The sequence below is a fragment of the Haliotis cracherodii genome, unplaced genomic scaffold (genome assembly GCF_022045235.1).
Source record: "Haliotis cracherodii isolate W230 unplaced genomic scaffold, xgHalCrac1.p SCAF_4, whole genome shotgun sequence".
Taxonomy (NCBI): domain Eukaryota; kingdom Metazoa; phylum Mollusca; class Gastropoda; order Lepetellida; family Haliotidae; genus Haliotis; species Haliotis cracherodii.
In genome coordinates this window covers 47,782,577-47,806,401 of record NW_027266297.1, presented here as the reverse complement: position 1 = coordinate 47,806,401, position 23,825 = coordinate 47,782,577, and the positions used below count along the sequence as shown (strand labels likewise).

At 41.0% G+C, this 23,825-nt stretch overlaps 1 protein-coding gene across 1 annotated transcript in view; it reads right to left on the bottom strand.

Moving 5' to 3' along the window:
- LOC139479081 (tyrosine-protein kinase SYK-like) overlaps positions 1-23,825 on the bottom strand; it is a 234,636-nt gene that overhangs the window by 8,558 nt on the left and 202,253 nt on the right. The window contains exons 14-15 of the mRNA XM_071261837.1: positions 6,615-6,755; positions 3,494-3,606 (exon numbers count right to left, since the gene is read on the bottom strand). Coding sequence (XP_071117938.1) covers positions 3,494-3,606; positions 6,615-6,755 — 254 coding nt within the window. The remainder of the gene's footprint in view (positions 1-3,493; positions 3,607-6,614; positions 6,756-23,825) is intronic.

Here is a 23,825-nt window from a genome sequence, read left to right as displayed (position 1 = left end):
TTATTGTAGAACATTGTTGCAATACACAACAGTTAAATTTACTTCATACAAGTTTCAATTGTGAGCTATATATACACTTTAAAGAAAAAGAGTTTTCATAATGTCAAACAATTTTTCCATTAGCTTCACAAAAAAAACCCAGTAAAATCCTAATGATTTGAACCATGTCATCATAAGCAGAAAATACATGACAATGTTCAGCTTCCTCAGTCTGGAAATTACAGTTGGAAGATGTTTACAGAGCTAAAACTGCATTTTGAGAGAATGTAATAGCATTACAGTAAATTCTAAGTAGTGAAAAATGGCCATTTTTCATGTTGCAATTTTGAACTCTTGAACAAATTCAGGTGTTATCATTGGTGGGGACAAACATATGAGGTTTCCACGTCATTGGTCAAGTGCTTTCTGAGCTGATTATGTTTACTACCGTTGCCACCAATGAACACCGGCCAAGCAGGCCATGACTTAAGGTCACTTGACTGTCAGTTAGATGAGCTAAAAATGAAAACATCAATTCTACACACACAAAAACTAAATTATCAATATATGTCAGGACTTTACACATAGCAGTACAGGAATTGTTAAGAAAATATAATTTGATGATCCCACCATCGTCAGTCGCCCAAATGCACCTTAGGTAACATGCGGATCACAAACATGCCAATTCCCTAAAATGCTTCCAAATGCAAATGATGTGACCACTGCATTTGCCTGATCTGAACATAAAACATGAACACCAAGGTCTAGGAGAGAGCACAGTCATCATTTACCTCTCCTCTGCAGCCACATGTCACTCCCAGAAAGCAGAATGTCAACGCTGTGTCCAAGCATGATAATGCCAGACCACACACAGCACGACTAACAACAGCATACCCACATCACAAACAACATTCAGGTCATGCCATGGCACTCTCAATTATCAGACTTGAACCCCAATGAACATTGTGGAAGGAGTCAGATAGACACTGGCACTACAAGCCAATTTGGCCACCATTCCACAAGGTCTGATTCATACCCTCCCCATTGTTTCCATCGGCAGGAGATGTCAGGCAGAGGTTAAATTTTCAAAACGATCTTAGCTAAGATTAATCTTAACAACATACATTCAAATATAAGATATCTTAATATACAATACGATAATTTTTTAAACTATCTGAAACCTGTTGTATATTGTACAAAGTTACAACACAAATCGTAACTCATCGCAACAGAGAATTCATTTGTGTTGGATAAAAAGTGGGTATTTTATGATGACAGCAAGGTGATTTCCAAGCTGCAGACAACAGCATGGAGAAGAAACATGCATCTTCCCGAGGCAAGATTGTTAACTGACTATCAAAGTCCAGTTTCCAACCTTGCCGAACCTGGCTGGAATTACTGGGATCGATCGCAGCGCCACCAGTGGCTATTACCAGTTATGTCCCTTGTAAGCCTCTCCTGTTGACCAATCAGATTCCATCTCTAGTATCACTTGCATTTGCTTCAAACCCAACGGCGACGTCCAGTCAGGACGATCTGATCGATAATCAAAATCTATATTGTGATAAAACGGGTCTTACATCTCAAAATGCATCAAATCACATGAGCACTTTGGTTAAAAACATGAAAAGATTTGGAAAATATCTGCTGACAACGAGTTGGCGGTGCACATACTTTGCAAATCCTGCAATCGATCAAAATTTGCACGACAGTTTACAAACCTGATTTCGATTTTGGTGCATGATTTTGATTGGACTATGCAAAGACTTGTTAGTCCATCCAAAATGTAACTCCATAATACCAGCCTAGTTTGGCAATGGTGGAAACTGGACTTTTAAAGTCAGTTAACTCTCTTGCCTCGGGAAGATGGCCACAGACAAAGGCATGGAGAAGAATTCATAATGGGCTGATTTTTGTCATCAGGTCACACTGTGTAATACACATCCATGAGTAACTTTCTGCACAATCCTACATACATGTTTATCCAACATGTCAATGTATTGTTCTAATTACAACAGATGCCAAGACTACCTTAACACAATACAGAACGACTGTGAACTGAGCTTTAATCATACAACAGACCCACTTAAATCCTAATGAACATTTAATTAAATTATTCAAAGCAAGGTAATTCATTTTCACACAAAAATTAGTATTTCAACTTGTATTTTTTTAGTAGGATATATTAAACAGGGTACAGAGTTAACTTCACCCTTAAGTACATTATCAACACCTTCTTCCTGTTAACATTAAAAGTTTAGTTGCCTCAAAAACACCATTTAATGTGTCATTTTACGCTGATAACCAATTTTATACTTTGTAAACAGCGACCAGCTGGTGTAAACCTTGGAAACGACAAGGGCAAGGTCATAGAATAGATCAGAGAAGCATATGAAACATGAGCAGATTATGTGCATTTAGACGTGTCATCAACAGCAAAGCATCTCTGAATGTAGTTATAGTCACCTCATTCACACAGAAAGGAGAATAATATTATCCTTGATTGGTATCCACTGTAAAACCCTTGCAGCATAATGCATATTAGCTACATGTATGACAACTTTCTGAAGGCCTGCATGCTATCGTCACATTTCGGAAATCTTTTTGAAGGATACATATCATATATGCAGTGGAGAATAGTTTCACATACATTCTCGTCATACTTAAAAATACTTATAAATATGAACTACAGAATTCTAATTATTCTAATCTCAATATATTATTGAAAAAGATCTTTCCTTTAAGTTTTACTGTCAACATTTGAAATAATTGCTCTATTTAATTGAATAATTGTATGCCTTTAATCACGTTCTTAAAACATATTGTTCTACTGGCAGTAATTTTTATTCCCTTGGAATCAAATAGTTATCGTTTAATACTTTATATAATCTTAAACAAAATATAAACAAAACAAACTATAATTACTTTTGCAAGAAAAACAAAATTAAACATACACTTAAAATATTTTATCATGTGTATTTCCTTGTTAAATTATTAAATATATATATATTAAAAATTCAATTCTGAAAACTGTTCAATTAGACAGTCAGGCTCGCTGACTTGGTTGATACATGTCATCGTATCCCAAATGCATAGATCGGTGCTCATCATGTCAATCACTGGTTGGTCTGGTCCAGACTTATTTATTATTTATGAACCGCCGTCATCTAGCTGGAATATTTGTAAGTGTTGTGTTAAACAACAAACAAACAACAATATCATTATGGCACCCTCCCTTTAAGATTAGATTGATGTGTTTATATTGGAAAAAGCAGACAGAGTGGCTACTGCCCCTTGAACATTTTATTTCAAGAAAGTTTCTTCCATTGCAATTATTTCTGCAAAACTCGAATGAGAATGGTCAGTTGATGACACTAATCAAACTTCATAGACTTGGTGTACCTATCTATATAAGGTCACCATAAAATAAGGCCACAATTAAATAAATGACCAGTCCCTAACATCCCTTTATCCTCAAACATCAGAGTTACTGCAATTCAAGAAAATCTCTTACTCAAACTTCCAGCATTCCATCATGATCTCATATGCTTCATCACAACATGTCTCGGGCTTCTCCAGGCGGCGGCCATCTTGTAGGAACTCAAGAATCGCTTGACCTTTCATTTTCTGCAACAAGTTAAGTGATTGAGAAAATTGTTTTTTAAGTTCAAATCTCCATAACTACAGACAGCTATATCACAGTGTTTCCCCATTGTGACTTAGGTCTTGAAAAGCAGTGGTCGTCAGGGTGAGTATGGATCCACATAAGCAAGGTAAATACTAAGGGTTACCCATTCCATCTATATTAACACTTAGCAGTCATTTCAGTCACCTAATCTTTAACTTATTTGTATCATAGGCTTAAGTAGAGTTTCAAGATGACATAAAATGTTGGTCTCTCAAGTTTTATGTCACAATACTGCCTTGAGGGAAGTCCAGTGCTTCAAATTAAATCCCTGAATCTTTTATTGTATTTTTGGAAATAGTAAGAAATGATTTTCGACTTCCTGCATGCATCTGGCTACACTTCCTCCAAATAAGGCCATGATTCCCTTAATCTGGGTTCCAGCTGAAAATGACCATGCAGGCAAGAATTTCCCATTATTGTAAGAAAACCATGAAGTTCCTCATTTTTATTCTATCCATCCTCCTGTTATTAGTGACGTTGTAGCATTTTGGTAGAAGGGTTACAAGTGGAAGTGAATAAAGTATTCATGTATCTAGGTTGAGTCAAGAGGCCATCCCTTGATGGAGATATTATTAGTACAAAGATGTGCAACTTCAGAAGGACGGCACACAGGTAAGCCACCTTGGACCTGTCAGTACCAGCTCCAGTGATTGATTGAGTTTTCCTAAGAAGTCAGGTAAGAATGGGATTGAGCCTGGTGACAAATAGACCAAGATGTGGGGGGCACCAAACCATGAGGATTTCCCCTCATCCCCTTATGAAGAGGACATCTGCCAGGACATTATCTGTACGTGATGTGCTACAAAGTGATTCCATAATTGTTCAGGACTGTCATAGATCACTCGAGGGGAGCATTTTCTTCTTGTTGGCACAAGCTACTACCAATGTATCAAGATGGGGGACCCATTGACTGCTTCCATGTCCAACAATGTTCTGAGGTGACATTGAATCTCTGGTTCAATGAAAATGATTGTGAGGGTTTTGATGAATCAAGAGGTGACTTTTGAAGGAGAAACCCCTCCGAGGGCCACTGAACTACTGAGAAGCCAAGTATTTTTTCCAAACAGCCATGAAGTGTGACAATATTGCCACAGCATTGCAACACATCCAACAGTCAGATTATATTGATAGAACAACCCATGACAAAGAGAAAATGAAAAAATATCCAACAATACTTATCATTGTTAACAATTTTAAGAATACTCATTCCTGCATATACGATGTCCTGACCTGGATCCGTTTTCTGACTTGGGTCAGATGTATGAAGAAACCTAGAAGAGCCTTGATTCAGATAAGGAAAATGGTGCTTTGCTGAAGTTGACTCTTTTCCTGATTGGCCAGGAGTAAGTCATCCAGTTAACCTGGAATTTGTAACAGCGTCCATTGATTGCGAAACATGGATACTCTTCTGTGAACCCGATGAATCGGCACATGGAGATGGGCATCTTGAAGGTAAACACTTAGCATCCAATCTCTACCATGAGCAACTTCCTTATGGATTCCATTTGGAACTTGGGTGAGGAACAAGAATCAATTTGTTGAGGATATTTAGATCTATAATCATAGTCAATACCATTGAATCCTTTTTGGAGCAAGAAATACTGGCAAGTAAAACTGTGCTGCAGTCCAGAGGTGTTAGTGTCTGTCTGAATGGCATCCTTTCCACTGAGGTCTGAATGGATGAGGATGCTTCCTATAAGTTCATCCCTTTTAGCTGATGTTGGATGCCTTCATGACAACAGAGGTATAATGTGGCGTATTCCTGCCACAAACCAATTAATATAGGCACCAACATCCATTGCATGCCTAGAATAAGAATCTGACAACCCAGCCCTGACTCCCCGACAGTAATCCCCGTGATGACTGTCAAGTAACATATCAACAAGTGCTGTGCTGTTCAGTATCCAGCCTGACATCAGCACAAGCGTGGAAACTCACTACTTCATGTAGACCCCTGTCCCAGATACTGTTGTGCATCAAGAAAAAATTGCTTTCAATTTCAAGAGTAAGGAGAGAATCTCTGGGGTTACTGATGGGGACAGGTCCCGCAAGGCCACTGTCCAGCTTGGTAGAAGATGATTCCTTGTGACCTCTGGCCACTTGGCTAGGGGATTCTACTGAGTCTATTGTTTCAAAAATGGTTGTTTAAACATGCTCATTGAGAACGGTGGAAAAGGGTCATCTGGGAGCAACTTTGCATAGACCGGTCAGTACAGGAGAGGCATCAATAGGTACAGAAAGGGAAGACAGAGTGTCCACTGTTTTCTTCACTGCTTCCCTACGTCATGCCTTACTCCAGACCTCTGCCATCTTGGTGAAGTTTGACAGTGATAAAGAGGAGTGCGGCTCACACCATTTAGCTTTCATACATGCAAATGACCAGAATCACCAACAGTCCATGAACTGATGAGGAAGACGGGGACACCATCCTGGCCCCATAACAAGTCTACCTCTCTTAATACTGAAATATTCTAGTAGAATATAGAACTACAACACGAAGAATTGATTAAGCAATGTAAACTGAAAAAAAAAATTACTTATAGTCTGATAACAATACCAATATGCACTAGGATTTTAGATTTTCTATCCAGTGAGATGTTTCCCACCTTGCACGTGTGCAAGGATACTGGGTTTGCGAGATGCAATTACTGGCACAACTAATTGTGGATAGATAACAGAGAAGAAGACTTCTGTTGAACCTCAGAAGATTTAGTAACAGTGTGATGGCAATACTGTAAAAGAGGTTTTGTATTGGCAGGAATTATGCTACTCCAAGAAGGAGGAGTGGGGCAGAGGGGGTAGTGTTACAGTTATATTCATCTCTTGAACTACTGTTATCATGTGGTGTGACATAAAATGTGACTCATTCAAACAAGACATCAATAAACCAAAGTATTATCTTGTCTTCTGTTACACTTGATTGGGCATCTTATGTACAAATTCTTACATGATATGGCTTCTTTCCAAAAGATAAGGCCTCCCACAGTGTGACACCATAGCTCCATACATCAGAACGGGAATCGAACTTGAAGTAGTAAATGCATTCTGGCGCATACCACTTCAATGGCCATTTCCCAGCCTCAGAGGCCTGAAAAGAATAAATTTTCAAAGTAAATAGTGAATAAAACGTCAAAGACTTGTCTTTCCAAATGACTTATAAGGACTGTGGTTACTATGTGCTAACATTTCATTTTCTACTGAACTGTACTGGCATGACATTTTATGTATTAATGAAGCAGCCTTACATACATACCAGCACACATTTCCAGTGTGATACCATTGCTGTGGACACTAAATGCATATGTGCTGTAATGACATCACTTCTAGTCTAAGGGCATTATTTCTGGTATGGTAAACACATGCAAGACAATGTTAAATCAGAAATTGGTACACACTTCCATCTAAGTAATACCACATTCAGTTGCGAAAAACACATGTCACATGCAGATTGACCTGAAAAACTAGAAAGTTGCCTGTCTCTAGCTATCTAAACAAGTAGCTACAAAATGTGAGCAGAGCTCACTAATACCCCCAATTTAGACTCCAACATATTTCTTAGTTCAAAACTGGAAAATCTTTTTTCTCAGAAATCAATCGGATCTAATTTTGCAGTGTACCACTGCTATTGGTATAGAAACTGTACCCCCGACTGGAAAAATATCCATGAAAAAGTTGTAGGTCGCACAAATGTTGAAGTTATAAATAAAAATAAAAACATGAAGAAAATCATATTTTTTAAAGAAAACAAACATATCGAAAGTAAACTTTGCACTGCACCTTTCCTATTTGTATGGTTCTGTCCCTTAACTAACGAAAATAAAATGATCCATGCAGTAGTTTTAAGTTGTAGGTCACAAAATTATTTAAGTACATGTAAAAGGATTCTAAGCAAAAAAATTAAAACATGCTGTATTTTTCCAGAAAATCAAAATATTGAAATCAAACTTTACACTGTATTTCTCCCACTGGTACTGGTATAGTTTGAAAAGAATCTATACACAAAGAAAAAAGTATTGCAACATCCAGATATGTAAGCTGTCAAGTGACCATGTTGACATATATATATATATATATATATATACAGAGGCAATCTTGAAATGCAAATTATGGCATGTCCTGTCCTCCATACCAGTCATAATGAGATGCATGTCAGGCATGTGTCCAGTCTACGGCACAAGGAAAGCATGCACCTCTTGCAACGTGAAAATTATGTTTTGGAGATCTGTCACTGTATTGAGTAAAGGTTACAAGTCATTGTTTCCTCTGTCAGAATTTAGCAATGGGTCCTCAACAACTCAAAACAACAAAAAGATGGCAAGTTATTGGCATGAGCGATGCCGGTATGTCAATGAGAGAGATTGCAAGGCAGCTGGGTCACCATCCTTCAACCATTAGTTGATTGTTACGAAAGCATCACCAGACCAATGATGTCAAGGACCGCCATCGTCCTGGTAGACCTCGCTGTACGTCAGCAAGAGAGGATGCAGCTCTTATGAGGATTGTACGGCGGTTTCCTTTTGCACCAAGCACTGTCCTGAAAAGGGAGTGGTTACCTCACCGTCGCATATGCCACAGAACTGTCCATAATCAACTTAAAGATGCTGGATATCTTGCCAGGAGACCTGTCAGAAGACCTCTGTTGTCACGTGAACACAAGGCAGCTCGATTGGCATGGTGTCGAACAAAAAATCACTGGAATACTGCGTCATGGCGGAAAATCCATTGGTCTGACAAGATTCGCTTTCTGTTGTTCATGTCAGATGGTTGAGCATGTGTTTAGCGACGTAATAAGATGGCATATGCTGAGAGGAACATTCTGGAATAAGTTCCATTTGGCAGCGGCTCTGTTATGATCTGGGGTTGCTTCTCATATGACTGCAAGCTGCCACTGGTAACAGTGAGAGGCAACCTTAATGGCCAACGATACAAAACAGAAATCCTTGACAGGGTTGTAGTGCCTCATTTTGACAATCATGCTCTAAACACAAGACCAGTCTTCATGGATGATAAGGAGCGACCACACCGTTCGCGTGCTGTTGTGGAATTTCTGCGTCAAGAGGCTGTCACTACCCTAACTTGGCCAGCCAGAAGCCCAGACCTCAATCCCATCGAGCATATCTGGGACATTCTTGGACGTAAAATCCATCAGAGGGAGCCACCAGTGCAGAATGTTGATGAATTGGAACAGGCACTACACCAGGATTCTCACACAGGAACAGATCAGACGAATCATTAGGTCAATGAGGAGGAGGGTTGAACAGGTGATTCAAGCTTGAGGAGGTTACACCAGATACTAACATTTTTCACTGTTTTGCAAACTCGATGAACTTTCCGAGGATGACATGAATGGAAATTGACTTATGAATTCAGATAGACCTGTTCTAGCCATAGTTTTCTCGCACTGGATATTTTTCAATTTTTTTGTCTTTTTGTTAACTCAACATAAACGCATTACGATCTTTACCGACAATTTCATTCCAACGTTTTCTTATTGTTCAATATTTGTTCTACAAGGAACACTGAGACACCATTGGTTTACACACGTAATATAGCGAGCACATCGAATCAAACACCAGCAGTTTAATCAAATGGGGTTGTTGAGATACATTTTTCTCTGTGTATATGTAGTATTTTTCATGTTATAGGTTGCACACATGGAAGGATGGACAGATGGAATTCCTTGGTATAACTATATACCTCCCCCAATTAGGTTGGGGTGTAATAAGAAAGTTACATGTACTTCTGGTTTAATTACCCTCATTTGCAATCACGTTTGATTATTTCTAGTTCTTACAAACAAGTCAAGCAAATACAAGGAGTTGCTGGAGTACACTACCTTATGAATGACCATTCAAGTGACCTTGAACTAAATGAAGGCTGCTCAAAATCTTACCAACTACGAGTAAGTATCATCTGGTTGAGTAGAGTATATGTTGGTTAACTACAGCATGCAATTTCAGTCGGCTAGTTCAAGAATAAATGTCTGAAGTCTGGATTAGTGCGCATGCATGCAAGCACCATTTTACCTCCACTCCTTTTTAAGAGAACTCTTGAGTTATGATGAACGTTATATATTTGTGAGCATATGACCTTGAGAGAGTATTGTACCTTCAATATCTGTTGAAAGTATTTCAGGAACATTCCAGCGTACGCACCAAACATGTAACAATGAAAATATACCACGTGCTACTCATTGAAAGTAGGTCACTACTGATAGAAGCTTGTCATAACTTTTCATGTAAAAGTGTTCGAATAATATAACTATCAGATGCATAAGATATGCATTTTCAAAGATGACCTCCACTGAGACCTATGCTCAGATCCCGTTCCAAGATTTACATGCCCAAAAAACCTTCCCTCCAAAACAATTGATGATGAACCAAGTGAACATTGAACAATCATTGTTTATAATTCTAGGAATACTATACTGAAAGGCAAAAGAAACGTCACTTCTGAAAATACAGATAAAACTTAACAGACACTGGCAGTTACATGTTCTGTGGTCAATAAACTCATTTAACGTTCTACTGCTTCTTTTTGTTGCTTTAAAGTCCATTTAACAATTGAGTTTGAAATGGAGTGCTTTGCCACAGCCTACAAAAGTGCAATGGGACTCAGTTGCGGAAAAGTCTTGTCAAAAACATGATGCAACGCGCATATCGTGGACGGTATGGGTATTAAAGACACCCAAAACTGTTAAGCTGGCTTTTGTTATTTCGATTCATCAGCCATGACAAGATTATCAGGAAATGAGAGAAAACAAGCCATCGGAAGACTGCAAGCAGGCCAGAGTGCACAGGTCGTTGCAAATGCATTCAATGTCAACGTCAGAACAATATATCGTTTGCAACATCGCCACAACACCACCGACGACTGACCGTGTAGTGGTCGTCCTAGAGTCACTACTCCCAGACAAGATCGGTTCATGATATGCCTGCAGAACCGATTCCGAATGGCCACTGAAACAATTCCGCAAACCATTGGCAACCTCCAGCGTGCCATTAGTGATTGTACAGTCCGACGTCACCTAACTGCCAACAACATCTCATGCCACCGTCCTGCTCGTGTACCCATCCTGAGAGATCATCACCGACAGGCCAGACTGCAATGGGCCAGGCAGCATCAAAATTGGTGTCAACAGCAATGGAGAAGAATCATCTTCACTGATGAAAGTCGCTACTGTTTCAACGGTGGATGGCAGAGTCAGGGTCTGGCGAAGGAGGGGCAAACGTTATGCTGATGCTTGTGTTATGGAACGAGACCCGTGAGGCGGCCCAAGCATCATGGTTTGGGGTGGAATCGGACTGAACCAGAGAGTGGGACCTGTGGTCTTTCAGAATATTGGTCCAGGCAGGGGTAATGGCATCACAGCTCTCCGCTACACTGACCAAGTCCTCAGACCCCATATCATACCTTTATTTGCCCATCATCAAAACCACACCTTTCAGCAAGACAACGCCCGTCCCCACACTGCCAGAGTCACCAGGGACTTCCTCCAGCAGCACAACATCCAAATCAACAGGCTAGTCCACTCCATGTACAGGAGATGTGTGGCTGTAGTCAACGCCCATGGTGGCCACACCAGATACTGATTTTGAACCCCCCAGCTGGGATGTCTTCTGGTGCCTCCCCAAATTCACAATTCGCAAAAACATTCCCCAGACTGTTAATTTCATGTGGGTCAAACACTGACTTTCTCCGATGTCTTTACCTACATATTTAAGCATTTGAAAATAAAGATATTTATATGATACATCCAACATGACGTTTCTTTTGCCTTTCAGTGTAGTTCTATCACATCATTCCCATAAATCCTGTATTTTGGCTGCAGTCACACTTTCTAAAACTTTCAGATTTTCAACTGGGGTCCTCTGTCAACTTAGAATTAGAGCTAGCAGCTTACAGCTTTTACATGTGCAAGGTGGGAAAAACTTCGCTTCTTTCCCAATAAAACATAAGCCTTCTAGAGGCAGATGCTTAGGGATGTGGGTGGTAGTACTTCGGATGTAATAGAGGTTGTATTCTTAGCATTATAAACAATGATAACTATTGTTCGATAATTCTTGTGAATACTATACCTCTATTACATCACTGCTAGAATATACCAGAGGGAAGGCGGGTTCTGCCTCTAGTACAGGCCCAGTATAGTTGACAGCAGTATCAAATAATCCTTGTGCTTCCATCATATGACTGATCCAAATCCCTGAGAGATGTAATGCTTAACCATTTCCAGAGGACTTGAAAATCATGTAGTGAAATCACCAGTCAATACTGTTTCTCTAGAACTACCGTTATATTGCTGATATTTCAATTGTAAGTATCCCTATGCCTGGCTATCATTATTTGGTATAATTCTTATGTCACTTTTTAGGTCTTAACTACTGATTTCGGACGTCGCCTCTGGTTTTATGACATCATTTCCAGGATCATTTCTCTTCCGAATGGGAGGTCACATCCAATCATCCAGTTAACTTAACTGCAATGAAATAGATTTGCCCTGGGCACTTGTCAAATCAGTAGAAGAAGGGTACTCTCCTTCTGAAGCTGTAGGTGAAACTCCCTGACAAAGAAGATCCTTGCATGATGGAAGTGGAAGAGGATCTGTTATGAGTAGAGCTAGTAGTCATTATCACCCTGTCAAGGAGCGACCAGGAGGGAATGCATACGTGAAGAGATTGGTCCAATCCATGGTCTGGAAGGCCTTTGGATCCCGAACCAGACTGATGTAGACTGGAAGTTGGTGGTTCAGACAGGCACAAAAAGAACTACATGCGGTGTGTCCCATGTCAACGTGATCCAGAAGAATATGTACTGACGGAGGGTCCATTTCGTGGATATGATCCTGACATGTCTGGACAGGCTGGTTTGTGTCTTGCTTGTGTCTTGCTTCCATCCGGCAAGGTAATGAGTCAGCCAAGTTGAATAAACATGAGGCCTCCATCATCAGAGAGGTGGACTTGGTTCCGCCCTGTTTCTGTAGACCACAAATGTGGCGTTGTCCGTGGTTATCTGGGCCTACATGTAGCACTGACAATGTGAGTCCTATCGTGAAAGCTTTACAAAACAGTGACAAACAGACAATGCAGAAGTTAAAAACATTATTCATTACTGCATTCCATGTTGCTTACCAGGGGAAACCGCTCAGTGATTTTGAGTTTAATTTAGACCTACTTGACTTTGTTGGTGTCGACATTAGAAACAATTTTCGGAACTTTGCAAGTGCACACAAGTTTATCATAGCCATTGCATGTTCTCTCCAGAAGGAATTTATTCCCAAGCTGAAGAAAGCCAGATTGGTGACAATTTTAAGTGATGGAAGCACAGGTAGTGCCATCTTGGAACGAGACTGTATTTATAAGATATGTAAGCCATGGAAAACCAGTATCCTTCCATGCAGGAACAGTACCTCTTGAACAGAATTAGAAAAGCACCTGGCTTCACAACACACCAGGATCAAGGCACATCTTGAACCTGAGCTTGTATCATGCAGCAGCAAAAACTGTGTACATGAGATGTGGAGAAAACATGGTAAATAAATGGGTCAGTTTTAATCTTTTATTACAGAAATCCATGGAGGACAGGTGCATCTCTCAATTATTCTCAGTTCTGCAGCAGTACCATCTTACTGAATTTATTATCCTGGGCCTTCTTAACGTTACTTAACGTTACAGGGATCCTGACGGTCCAGTCTTCTGTGAGGTAAAGTCAGCCAGCTGATTGGATGCCTGAGGTGGACTGAGCTCTTTCGGAGGTCGAGAGACTGTAGTACTGGAGGTAGAAGGGTGATTCTTCTGTGTCTGGTCTGAACCAAGTCTTTTCAGCCATTCTACCTCCAGTAGTAGAGCCAAAAGTCGAGATTCAAATAGAGTTGACTTCTGAATCTCAGACTTCTGCTGAGCAAAACGTTGCTCCAGCATGGTGATTGGAAACGTAGGCTGCCTCAGTGTAACAGACAACTGCGGGAGATTAGTTTATTGTTAATGTGGAGGGGTCAGCTTGTCGGACTGTGACATGATGTCATACAGCTTGTTTTTGGTGGCTTCTTTTCTTTTGGCTTTGGTGAGTGCATCGCTGAGCTTGGAGAATGCCTTCTTGGAGAGGGGGAGACAAAGTAAGCAGCGATCATCTTCAGAACAAAAAGGCTCTCTGCATTTCCAACACTCAGGATGAGGTCGCCGGAAATGATGAACCTGACACACTTGTGACAGGCTGATTGAGGGGGAGAGCATGCCATCATAAAGGGTCATAAGGGAAATAAACAAACATAATCACAAACAAATACTCACATGAATCGAGCCCAGTAACAAAATATATTTATACTGTAGAAACAAAATACAGGCAGTATAGCAACATGTGTGACTACAGTGCTAGAAGAGAGTGTCTGATGTATGGAGTTGTTGATTCTAGCACATAGGAAAGAAGTGAAGGTTTTCCCACTTTGCGCATGTGAGAGTTGTGACCTGTTAGTGCTATTCGGGACAACTATTGTTGTATAGTTGACAGTGAAGAGGACCCCAGTTAAAAATCTGAAAGTTTTAGTATGGTGTGATTGCCGCCAAAATCAAACAATAGTTATCATTGTGAATAATTCTAAGAATACCACCTCTATCACATCAGTGCCATAAATTCCTGTTTATGCTGAGAACCACACTATAAATGTTTATAAATTTTCAACAGACGTCCACAACACTGCCAACATATCCATAGTTGTGAGGAAAACCCTATCCCTTGCCAGAGGCGCCACTGCGCATGCGCAAGGTGGGAATCTAGTCACTTCTTTCAACCCATACTCTCATCAACTAGATGCAGATATTTGGGGAGGTGGGAGGGATTAATTCCTGATGTGATAGAGGTGGTATTCTTAGAATTATTCACAATGATAACTATTGTTTGATAATTCTTGTGAATACCTCACCTCTATCACATCAGTGCCAGTATACACCAGAGGGACCGGCGGGTTCTGGTATCTAGCATCCCTTAGATATGTGGCTAGTGAAGTGGTAAAACCAAAACGGATGTGTCTAATAGTCTACTTACAAGACTTAGACGTATAGAATTTTCAAGGCGTCATGTGAAGGGTATATGTATATTCCCTTGTGATACTTAGACATTTTAGTGACATCGTTTCCTGTGATGACGTCATCTGTGACGTCACTTCCGGTGTCACTATTCTCCCGTATCACTTATGACGTGGTTTACCGTTATGCCCTTTTGGATAGTGATATTTAACGTATCTTAACGTTTCTCCGGTGTGATGACTCCTATGACGTCACTTCCGGTGGTAGTACATTGATGTTCCTATCATGTAGATTACCGTATATCACTTAATCCTTCGATCTCTGATTTCAGTGTTGTCATTTGCCCTGTTTTACTAACTCAATAGAGCAATCCAGTAACAAAATACAACTTACCCTGAGTTCATGAGGTACTTCTGTAATCTATACCCCCCCCCCCCTCTTTTTTCCCTTCCTGGATGAGGGAGGGAACAGGTTACTTGGTGAAAGTAAAAGTTTGAAAAAGTGTTGTGGGACTTCCACTGGCAGCTGGCCACGATTTGTTCGATGGATGCAGTATTCCATGTGGCTAGGCTTGCTGCCAGTGCTCTGATTTCGTGGGGTCTGCAGCTATCCCAAATCGGAGTTGAGATTTGCGCCATTTTATAGCTATCTGTGATAACTGTTTTTAGCCATCCCGCTACAGTGCCCTTTGCGATGTCCTTTTCTGACGAGGGCTTGCAAGAGATAAATAGGCGTTTTCTCTGCTTTCTGTGGGGTTGAGTTGCTGTGATAAAATATCTCAAGGCTCTTATGGGGCAAAGCAATCTAACCGGGAAGTCCACACTTTTACTTGGGGCTTGTATTGTGTATTGCCTGTGTCCGAGTGGGCCGAAGGTTGACGACTGGTTTTTGGCAATAAATTCAGGGAGCGATCTGAACGACACTGCTTTCCATTCTTTGGTATGGGTTACAGTGGAGATATCAATAGCGTGGAGATATCAATAGCGTGTAGTTCTGACACACGAGCCGCCGTAGCCATGGCTAAGAGAAAAGCAGTTTTCTTGGAGACTGATAGTAATGTCGCACTACTCATGGGTTCATACGGTGCTTTCATCAATGTTGACAATATGATAGATAGATCCAATAATAGGAAAAGTACGTGGTACTTTTATATCTTCCAGGGCAAAAGACTTCATAAGTCGATTTAGTACTGGATGGGTACCTATAGATAGGTCATCGTGTTGTAATACTGATGACAGGGCTGATCTATATCCTTCGATAGTGTCGTGTCGTAATTTCTTGTCATTTCTGAGATGGAGCAAGAAATCGGCTACTATAGGTACCGTTACATCTCCATGTAACTGTTTCCCTCTTCTCCATTCGACGAACTTGTCCCATCTGTTATTGTATAATGCAGATGAGGTTGGTCTCCATGAGCTAGCCACTCTTCATGCAGCTGATTTAGAGTAACCGGCTGCTTGCATCTTATGCGAGATAACTTCCAAGCGTGAAGATGGAGGTTGTCGAGGCGGCCGTAAAATATGTCCGTCTTTGGTTGTCTCAATAGGTCGCGACGTACTGGGAGTTTCAGAGGTACTTCTATCAGGAGTTGTAGAAGTCTCGGAAACTTTTTGGCCAAGCCGGGGCTATGAGGATTATGACACAGTCCGTTTCCTCTATTTTCCTCAGTACTCAGTCTAGGAGAGCCCATGGGGGAAATGTGTAAGCAAAGATTCCCTTCATTTCCATGGAGAGCGCATCGACTTGTAGTGCTAGTGGGTCTGGTACCGGGCTGACGTAGACTGGTAGCTTGTTGTTGAGACATGTGGCGAATAGATCTATGTCCCATATCTGGGTTATCCATTTGAACACCTCGGGATGTAGTGACCATTCTGTGGGTACTATCTTGTTCTTCCGGGACAGGTAATCTGCTAGTATATTTAGCTTGCCCGGAATGTGTCTTACTTCGATCTTGCAACTCACTGAGTCTACCAAGGCATATAAACGTGTAACCTCCTTCAGTAAAGGCTGAGATCTTGTGCCTCCTTGGTGCTGTATGTAAGCGACCACGGTTGAGTTGTCTGTAGCGATCTTCACTGACGAGTGGTGTAGACGATCTAGCCAAGCTGTTAATGCTAGATATATCGCTCTCATTTCTAGACAGTTGATGTGCAACTCTTTCTCTTGGGAGGACCATTTCCCTTGAATGGTGACATCATCCATATGGGCACCCCAACCCTCTCCTGATGCATTTGTGTAGAGTTGATGAAAGGGGGTGGGGGTAGTTTAGTGGAATACCTGGCATGACATTTTGACGATTTAGCCACCAACAGAGTTCTGAGATTCGAACTTGTGGGGGTTGAATTAGTGCTTCCAGCTCTAGGTTCTTGGTGGTGTTCATCCAAATCTGCAAGGACCTTAATTGTAGCCTGCCTCTGTAGGTTAGGTCTTGGATAGATGTGAGCGTGCCTAGGCAAGACATCCACCACCTTCTCGACTTGACGGGCTGATCGAGTGCGCTCTTAATCATGTGCTATACTCTTGCATATCTGTCCTCTGGGGGTGCGACTATGCCCTTGTCGAGAATAAATCTTGTGCCTATGTAGGTGATGGCCTGTGTTGGTACTAGCTCTGATTTTTGAGAGTGAACCAGGAAACCTAAGTGCGTGAGAAGTTGGATGAGACACACTGTGTTTAGACTGAGTTGTGATTTGTCCTGATCGACCGATAGGAAATCGTCTATATATCCGTGAAGCCTTATGAGCTTTATATGGGCGAAGCCAATGACGGGATTGGTGATCCTGGTGAATAACCATGGGGCGATATGGTAGTACCCTGAACTGGCATCTCTGACCGTTGACAGCGAATCGTAGGTATCGACGATGACTTGGATGGATGGGCACGTGAAGATATGCGTCTTGGAGATCTATGCTTATCATCCAATCCGCTTGTCTTAGGGAATTCTTCAACTTCTTTATAGATTCCATCTGAAATGTGGGTGTTGTTTCCAGCTAATCTTTGTTCAGAGTTTTTAGGTCTATTATTAATCTCATCATTGAAGAATTCTTCTTCGGTACCAGAAAAACTGGGGAGTAGAATCCGAGGGGGGTGTCTGACTCCTTTAGGATGCTGATAGCTCCTTTTGTGAGTAATTTTTGTATGGCCACTTCTGCTGCAATTAGCTTGGGTCCTGATAGCTGGAATCGGGGTCCTTTAGGATGAATGACTAGTTTTGGTCGTTTTAAGAAGTGAAGTTTGTAGCCTCTTCTTATTACTTCGAGTAACTATGAGTCGTCTGTGATGGTCTCCCAGTTGTCTGCGTACTGCATAAGACGGCCCACGACAGGTCCCGGAACAGGATGAGATTTGAACTTGGGAAGTCTTGGGTCGATGTTTGTAAGATTGGCTAGTTCGACTGGATTTGGAGTAGACGTGTCCTTGGTCTTCCGTAATGCTAAATCGTTGTCCGTAGGGATCTGGATGGGTCTGTAGATTTATGGTGAAGTCATCTCCAGAGGGGGCCCCTACGGGAACTGCCTCTTCCTCTGCCAAGTCCTCTCTGTGAAGTGGGAAAATCAATTTGGAGCTCTTGTACCTGGGTTGAAACGATCTGTTTCTCTGTGTAGAGGCTCGTAAAGAATCCCGGTTGGGCTGTTTGCGTCGGGGTCCAGGGCTCTGTCGCTGGGGTCGAGTAACCGCCGGTTGTCTCTGTAAGTTGGATGCTAATGAGATGGGGTTAGGTTTCTTAACCAGATCGAAGTAATCTTCGTCAATGCTAGGCTGTAGTGTGAACAGATCATCATGTGTTTTGTAAGCAGATCTAATATAGATAGGCCTCATTTTAGCACTAGGTCCCGCTGAACAATTCAATTGATTTTCAGTTCTCTTGATGACGTCATCCAAATATGACGGAGGGGGAAGTGTATGGAATGGTTCGGTCCCCTTATCGGGTCCCTCATATCCTGCACGTTCAATCAAGGGTTTAACGGGTACCATATTTTCTTGAGTATAGTGCGCAGTTTTTTTCGAAAAAACACAGCTGTGTAGAAGGGGGTGCGCATTATACACGAATTATGAGTTTGGATGTTTTTTTCCCCCATGGAAAGACATTACCGTGAGCACGAAACACCGGAAATACCATGTCAACATACTGAAGTACGCAAAATAATTATGTAATTACACTGTCTGTCTATAAAAAGTGTTCTTTGTATTTCTGGACTTATGTTTGTAACTTATTTCATTAATTTTATTCAAAATTCCTTATAATATTGTTTTTATTAATTTCGGCGAAATCGTGTGTGAAGCGATCGGAAGATCGCACAACTCACCGTTATTAACAGCAACCACGGTCAGAATACCGCTATTGACACTTTGAAACGAACTTTAGTTGACAGAGAATGGATACACATATCATAAATGACATACTTTGACTCGTTAAAAGTCATATTTGTTTTTGTTTGAAGATTTTATGTCAACATGAAATTCTCGCGCTCACGTGATCCCGTGCGCGTGAGCCTTGACGGTGACTGGTCAGACATGTTCCATGTAAAAAATAATACCCGGGAATAGCGATCAGCTGCTTCGCTTAGGGTTATTATTATTTTAAATATGTTCAGTAAAGGCTGCATATAATTAAGAAAATAATGGAATATATTATTCCTGATAAATAAAATAGTTTCAGATACAATTGTTGCCGATCCTTGCATTAAAAATCCTATAAAGTTATATCACTGGGTGTGTCTTGACCGAATCACCGGTCGATTCCAAGAAAACGTGTGTACAGCTGATTGCTGTTTCCGGCTTAGTTTACGAGAAAATACACAAGGTAATCTTAATCCCTAGATATAAAACAATGCCTAGCAGAACAATAAATACTATTTAAACGGTAAATAAACATGTCTGGTGATTTTTTATCTCAAATTTCGAATTTGTACTGACGAAGTTTCTCAGCACCCGTTCGTTTGCCGGACTTCGCTGAAAGGGTACGGTGTAAATTTTTTCTGCGCATAATATTCAAATTTCTTTTTTTCCAAAATATTGAACCCGCTAGAGGGGGGTGCGCATTATACATGGGTGCGCACTATACTCAAGAAAATACGGTATACTGTCCTGATCTGGTTTTAAGGTGGGCATTAGTTCATAAAGTTCTGCTATGATGTCTCTAAGGAAGTAATTGTTTGATCTATAATCCTCTTCTATAGCAGTGTCCCCATAGCCTGAATACTCAGGTGTAGATTGGCACCCCCTACTCTGGCTGTGCTGGGAGTGGGTCGTATGGCTGAGGGTATCGTAATCCCGGTCGTCTGATTTACGACAAGCTGTGCGGGAATCACGTGATCTATAACTGTATGGTGCTGTCATATTTCCCTCGCTTTCTTCGCCCGTATAACAGGACTGTGTGGCAGTATGAGAGGGTGCACGCTTAAGATTACTATTCTGATAAGCACGAGCTTTGTCGGTGCGTCTATCATAGTGGCTTGACGGTGATTGGTGCGTATTTCGATGCATACTTCGGTGTGAAGACCGTGATTCATGATGAACCCTATAGTATGCTGATTCAGCGTAACCTTGTACATGTCTGCTGTATGAGGGTGTACTGCCATATTCAGCCTTAGATCTCTGTTTACTCTCGTGATCAATCCCTGATTGGCCAAGCCGGGTTTGATTAACTGATTCTTTTAGATCTGAGATTTCTCGAGACATAGATAGCATGCGTGTGTCAATCATAACAGACATAGAATTTTTTATTCTTTCCGTGAACTCATTTACGTTAAAGGGGGAACGCGGCAGAGGGTGAAAATCCTTAGTTTCTGTCCAAACTCGATGATCGACCGTACCAGACGTTGCCGGATGCAAGTTAGAGGTACTTTCTGATTGACCGGTAACATGCATCTGCTCCTCAACATTATAGGGAGAGTGGGATGAGCGACGTGGTCTCTGTTAATTCGCCATATCACTGAGAACGACACCAACACATACTCATCTCGTCGCCATTTATTTGTCCTCTCAAAAACCATACTTCCGGTTCGCCGGAAGTTATACAAAAGTCGGAATGACGGAATGTGGAGCCTTAACACTCCTATAAAATTCTCTTATTTATTTTTTGATTAAAGATCTGTTTTTAAAAAATAAAAATATCTAAAAGCAAAAACATATTTTTTGTTATTTTTGGTGAAAGTCAATCAAAGATAAAAATACTGTCAGAATAAATGATTGTCATTCATCATCACAGAGTCACTGAAAAATCCGAAAGTTTTCCTATCAGAACTGTCATGCATCATCACCATGATTACAGAGTCATTGAAAACCCGAAAGTTTTCCTGATGACAAAACAGTCATTAGTTGGTGTGCAGATGCTCCTCTCTTTGTCAAACAGTTTGCCAACTGATATTCACCTGGACACCAACACACTTTCAGCACTTCTCCATTGTTAAGCAACTGTCTTATGGCAGCTAGATCAATCCGCAGTCTTTTATCATCCACCATTTTTGTTGAATGTATGGCATCGACAACGCTGCAGTTGTCCACATATGCCTCCATGTGCACTTTAACGCCGATCACATCAGCCAAAACCCCCCTGAGATACACTCCTTCTTCCAACCCCTCCTGAATACTAAGAGCCTCTGCAGCCAATGTGGAACGAACCACTCTCTTAATCTTGCCAGAATGCCATGACAAAACACAACAATTGCTATCATCAGCAAGAAATATCACATGTGCACCCACGCTGCCAATGCCATCACTCAGATTTGCATGAGCAGCATCTGAAAACACAATAATCCTCCATTTCAATTGATCATCCAGCCTAGGAAAATACACTTTTGTTGAAACAGACTTCAATTTTTTCAAGGCTTTTGTAGCTCTTATAAGATCACACACAGTGCCTGCTTTGAATTTCGTACTAAGATCCACCATCTCAAAGGCTAAATCAGGCCTCGAACCTTGAACTGCCCAGTTCAATTTTCCAAACTATCAGTCAAATCATCTTTCAGAAGATGTTCATCAAGAAACTTGATCAAAATATCGAGATCATTTTATTTTGATAAATCGGCAACGTTCATGTGGTCAAACACATTTTCACGAATACATAAGGGATGGTCATAAGGAAGCGACAACGCTACAGCTACACCTTGTTCAGTCGTTTTTGCAACAGTTACCTGTCTCCAAGCCAGCAGTTCTTGTTTGTATCGTTCATAATTTCCAGCTTTAATCAAATCCGGGGGATTCAATCTCATGGTCGCCATGTTTTCGCACGTGGACCGTTTTCAAACTTGAAAGTCAATAAAGTATCCTAAAACTTCACACTTCACAGCCAAATACGCTTTTCACCGTCACAGACGCTAACAACAACCTTCGCTATATGGACACGCTCTGCTACCATTTGTTAATTCGCCATATCACTGAGAACGACACCAACACATGCTCATCTGTCCTCTCAAAAACCATACTTCCGGTTCGCCAGAAGTTATACAAAAGTCGGAATGACGGAATGTGGAGCCTTAACAGTCTCTTCTCCTCAAAAGGTGAGACGGCACCCTCGCGCGACACTCGCTTGTCACCCACGTGATTAATTTTTGCCGCCACGGGCTTAATCACTTGTTTTCTTGATGTAGATGCTCTAGTGACCTTTTTATAATCGGGATTTTAGATCCATGCCTTGGAGAGCTTGTCAAATTTTTATTTTGACAGATGCTCGCAATAACTGCACCTTGACTTCTGTGTACAGCTGCTTTTCTTGCATGCGAGACATCTAGGGTGAGGATCCCCCAGAGCTTGGTGTTGTCCACAGCCCGAACAGACAGGTGTCTGCTTATGAGATGAAGATCTCATCCCACAACACTTTTCTTAACTAATTACTTACTAGAGACTCCGATCTTCTATACCCCCGTTCTGCTTGTAGAACTGCTCTTTGCTTGTATCTGAGATGCTTGAGACGATCTATCTAGTATGTGGAACTCAATCATGTGTTCGGATGTGCAACAAAAAAAATTTCCTTGTTGTCATCAGGACACACAGGAAAGAAGTGACTAGATTCCCGCCTTGCGCATGCGCAGTGGCGCCTCTGGCAAGGGATAGAGTTTCCCTCACAACTATGGATATGTTGGCAGTGTAGTGGACGTCTGTTGAAAATTTATAAAAATTTATAGTGTGGTTCTGAGCATAAACAGGAATTTATGGCACTGATGTGATAGAGGTGAGGTATTCACAAGAATTATACAGGTTTAATGGCAATGATATAATAGAGGTAGAGGATTCATAAGACTGATCACAATATCAGCGTAAATATAACATAGCAAATTGACTCCTTCTGGTAAACTTTTAAAGCACATGGGAATTAGTAAAAGAGGCAAAGGAGATGAAGGTTCTCTTCCTCAAATAGGGAGGAACTATTGAACAGCACTACACCATGATTAGTTACACTAGTAAAAATGACATCAAGTTGAAAAAGAGCCCATTACATAGTCATGAGGTACTTTAAGTGAGGAGTAGCAAGGTCAGTTAAACCAGACATAAATATTCTAGATGGCTTAACATGGAGCCAAAGTTCCAGGAGAGGCAGATGCCTGGTGATGCACATGTCATTTCTCCATGCTGCCTACACAAAAGCCTGTGTTTATGTTTGATTTCTGCATGTGCAGTATTTATATTTCAAAGTTTGGTTCATGTTGGGTGAACTGTAATATAAATATTGACTTATTTGTGATTTCAGTGTCAATGTATTGTTCTTTTGTTGTTTAACACTGCACTCAGCTATATTCCCGCTGTATGACAGCAGTCTGAAAATAAACAAGTCTGGACTAGACAATCCAGTGATTGATATCATGAACATTGATCACGCAATTGTGATCAATGACATGCATCAACCAAATCAGCGAGCCTGACCCACCGATCCTGTTAGCATGTTTTGTTGAACAACTATTCTAACCTGGATCTTCTCGGGTCGTCAAAATACTGTATTTGTTTGTTTGTTGTTTAATGCCATACTCAGCAATATTTCAGCTATATGACGGCAGCCTGTAAAAATAATCGAGCCTGGAACAGTCAAACCAGTGATTGACATTATGAGCATCAATCCACACAATTTGGATCGATGACATGTATCAACCAAGTCAGCGAGCCGATCTAATTAAAATCAGATCTTTGTACTCGCTACCGCTACA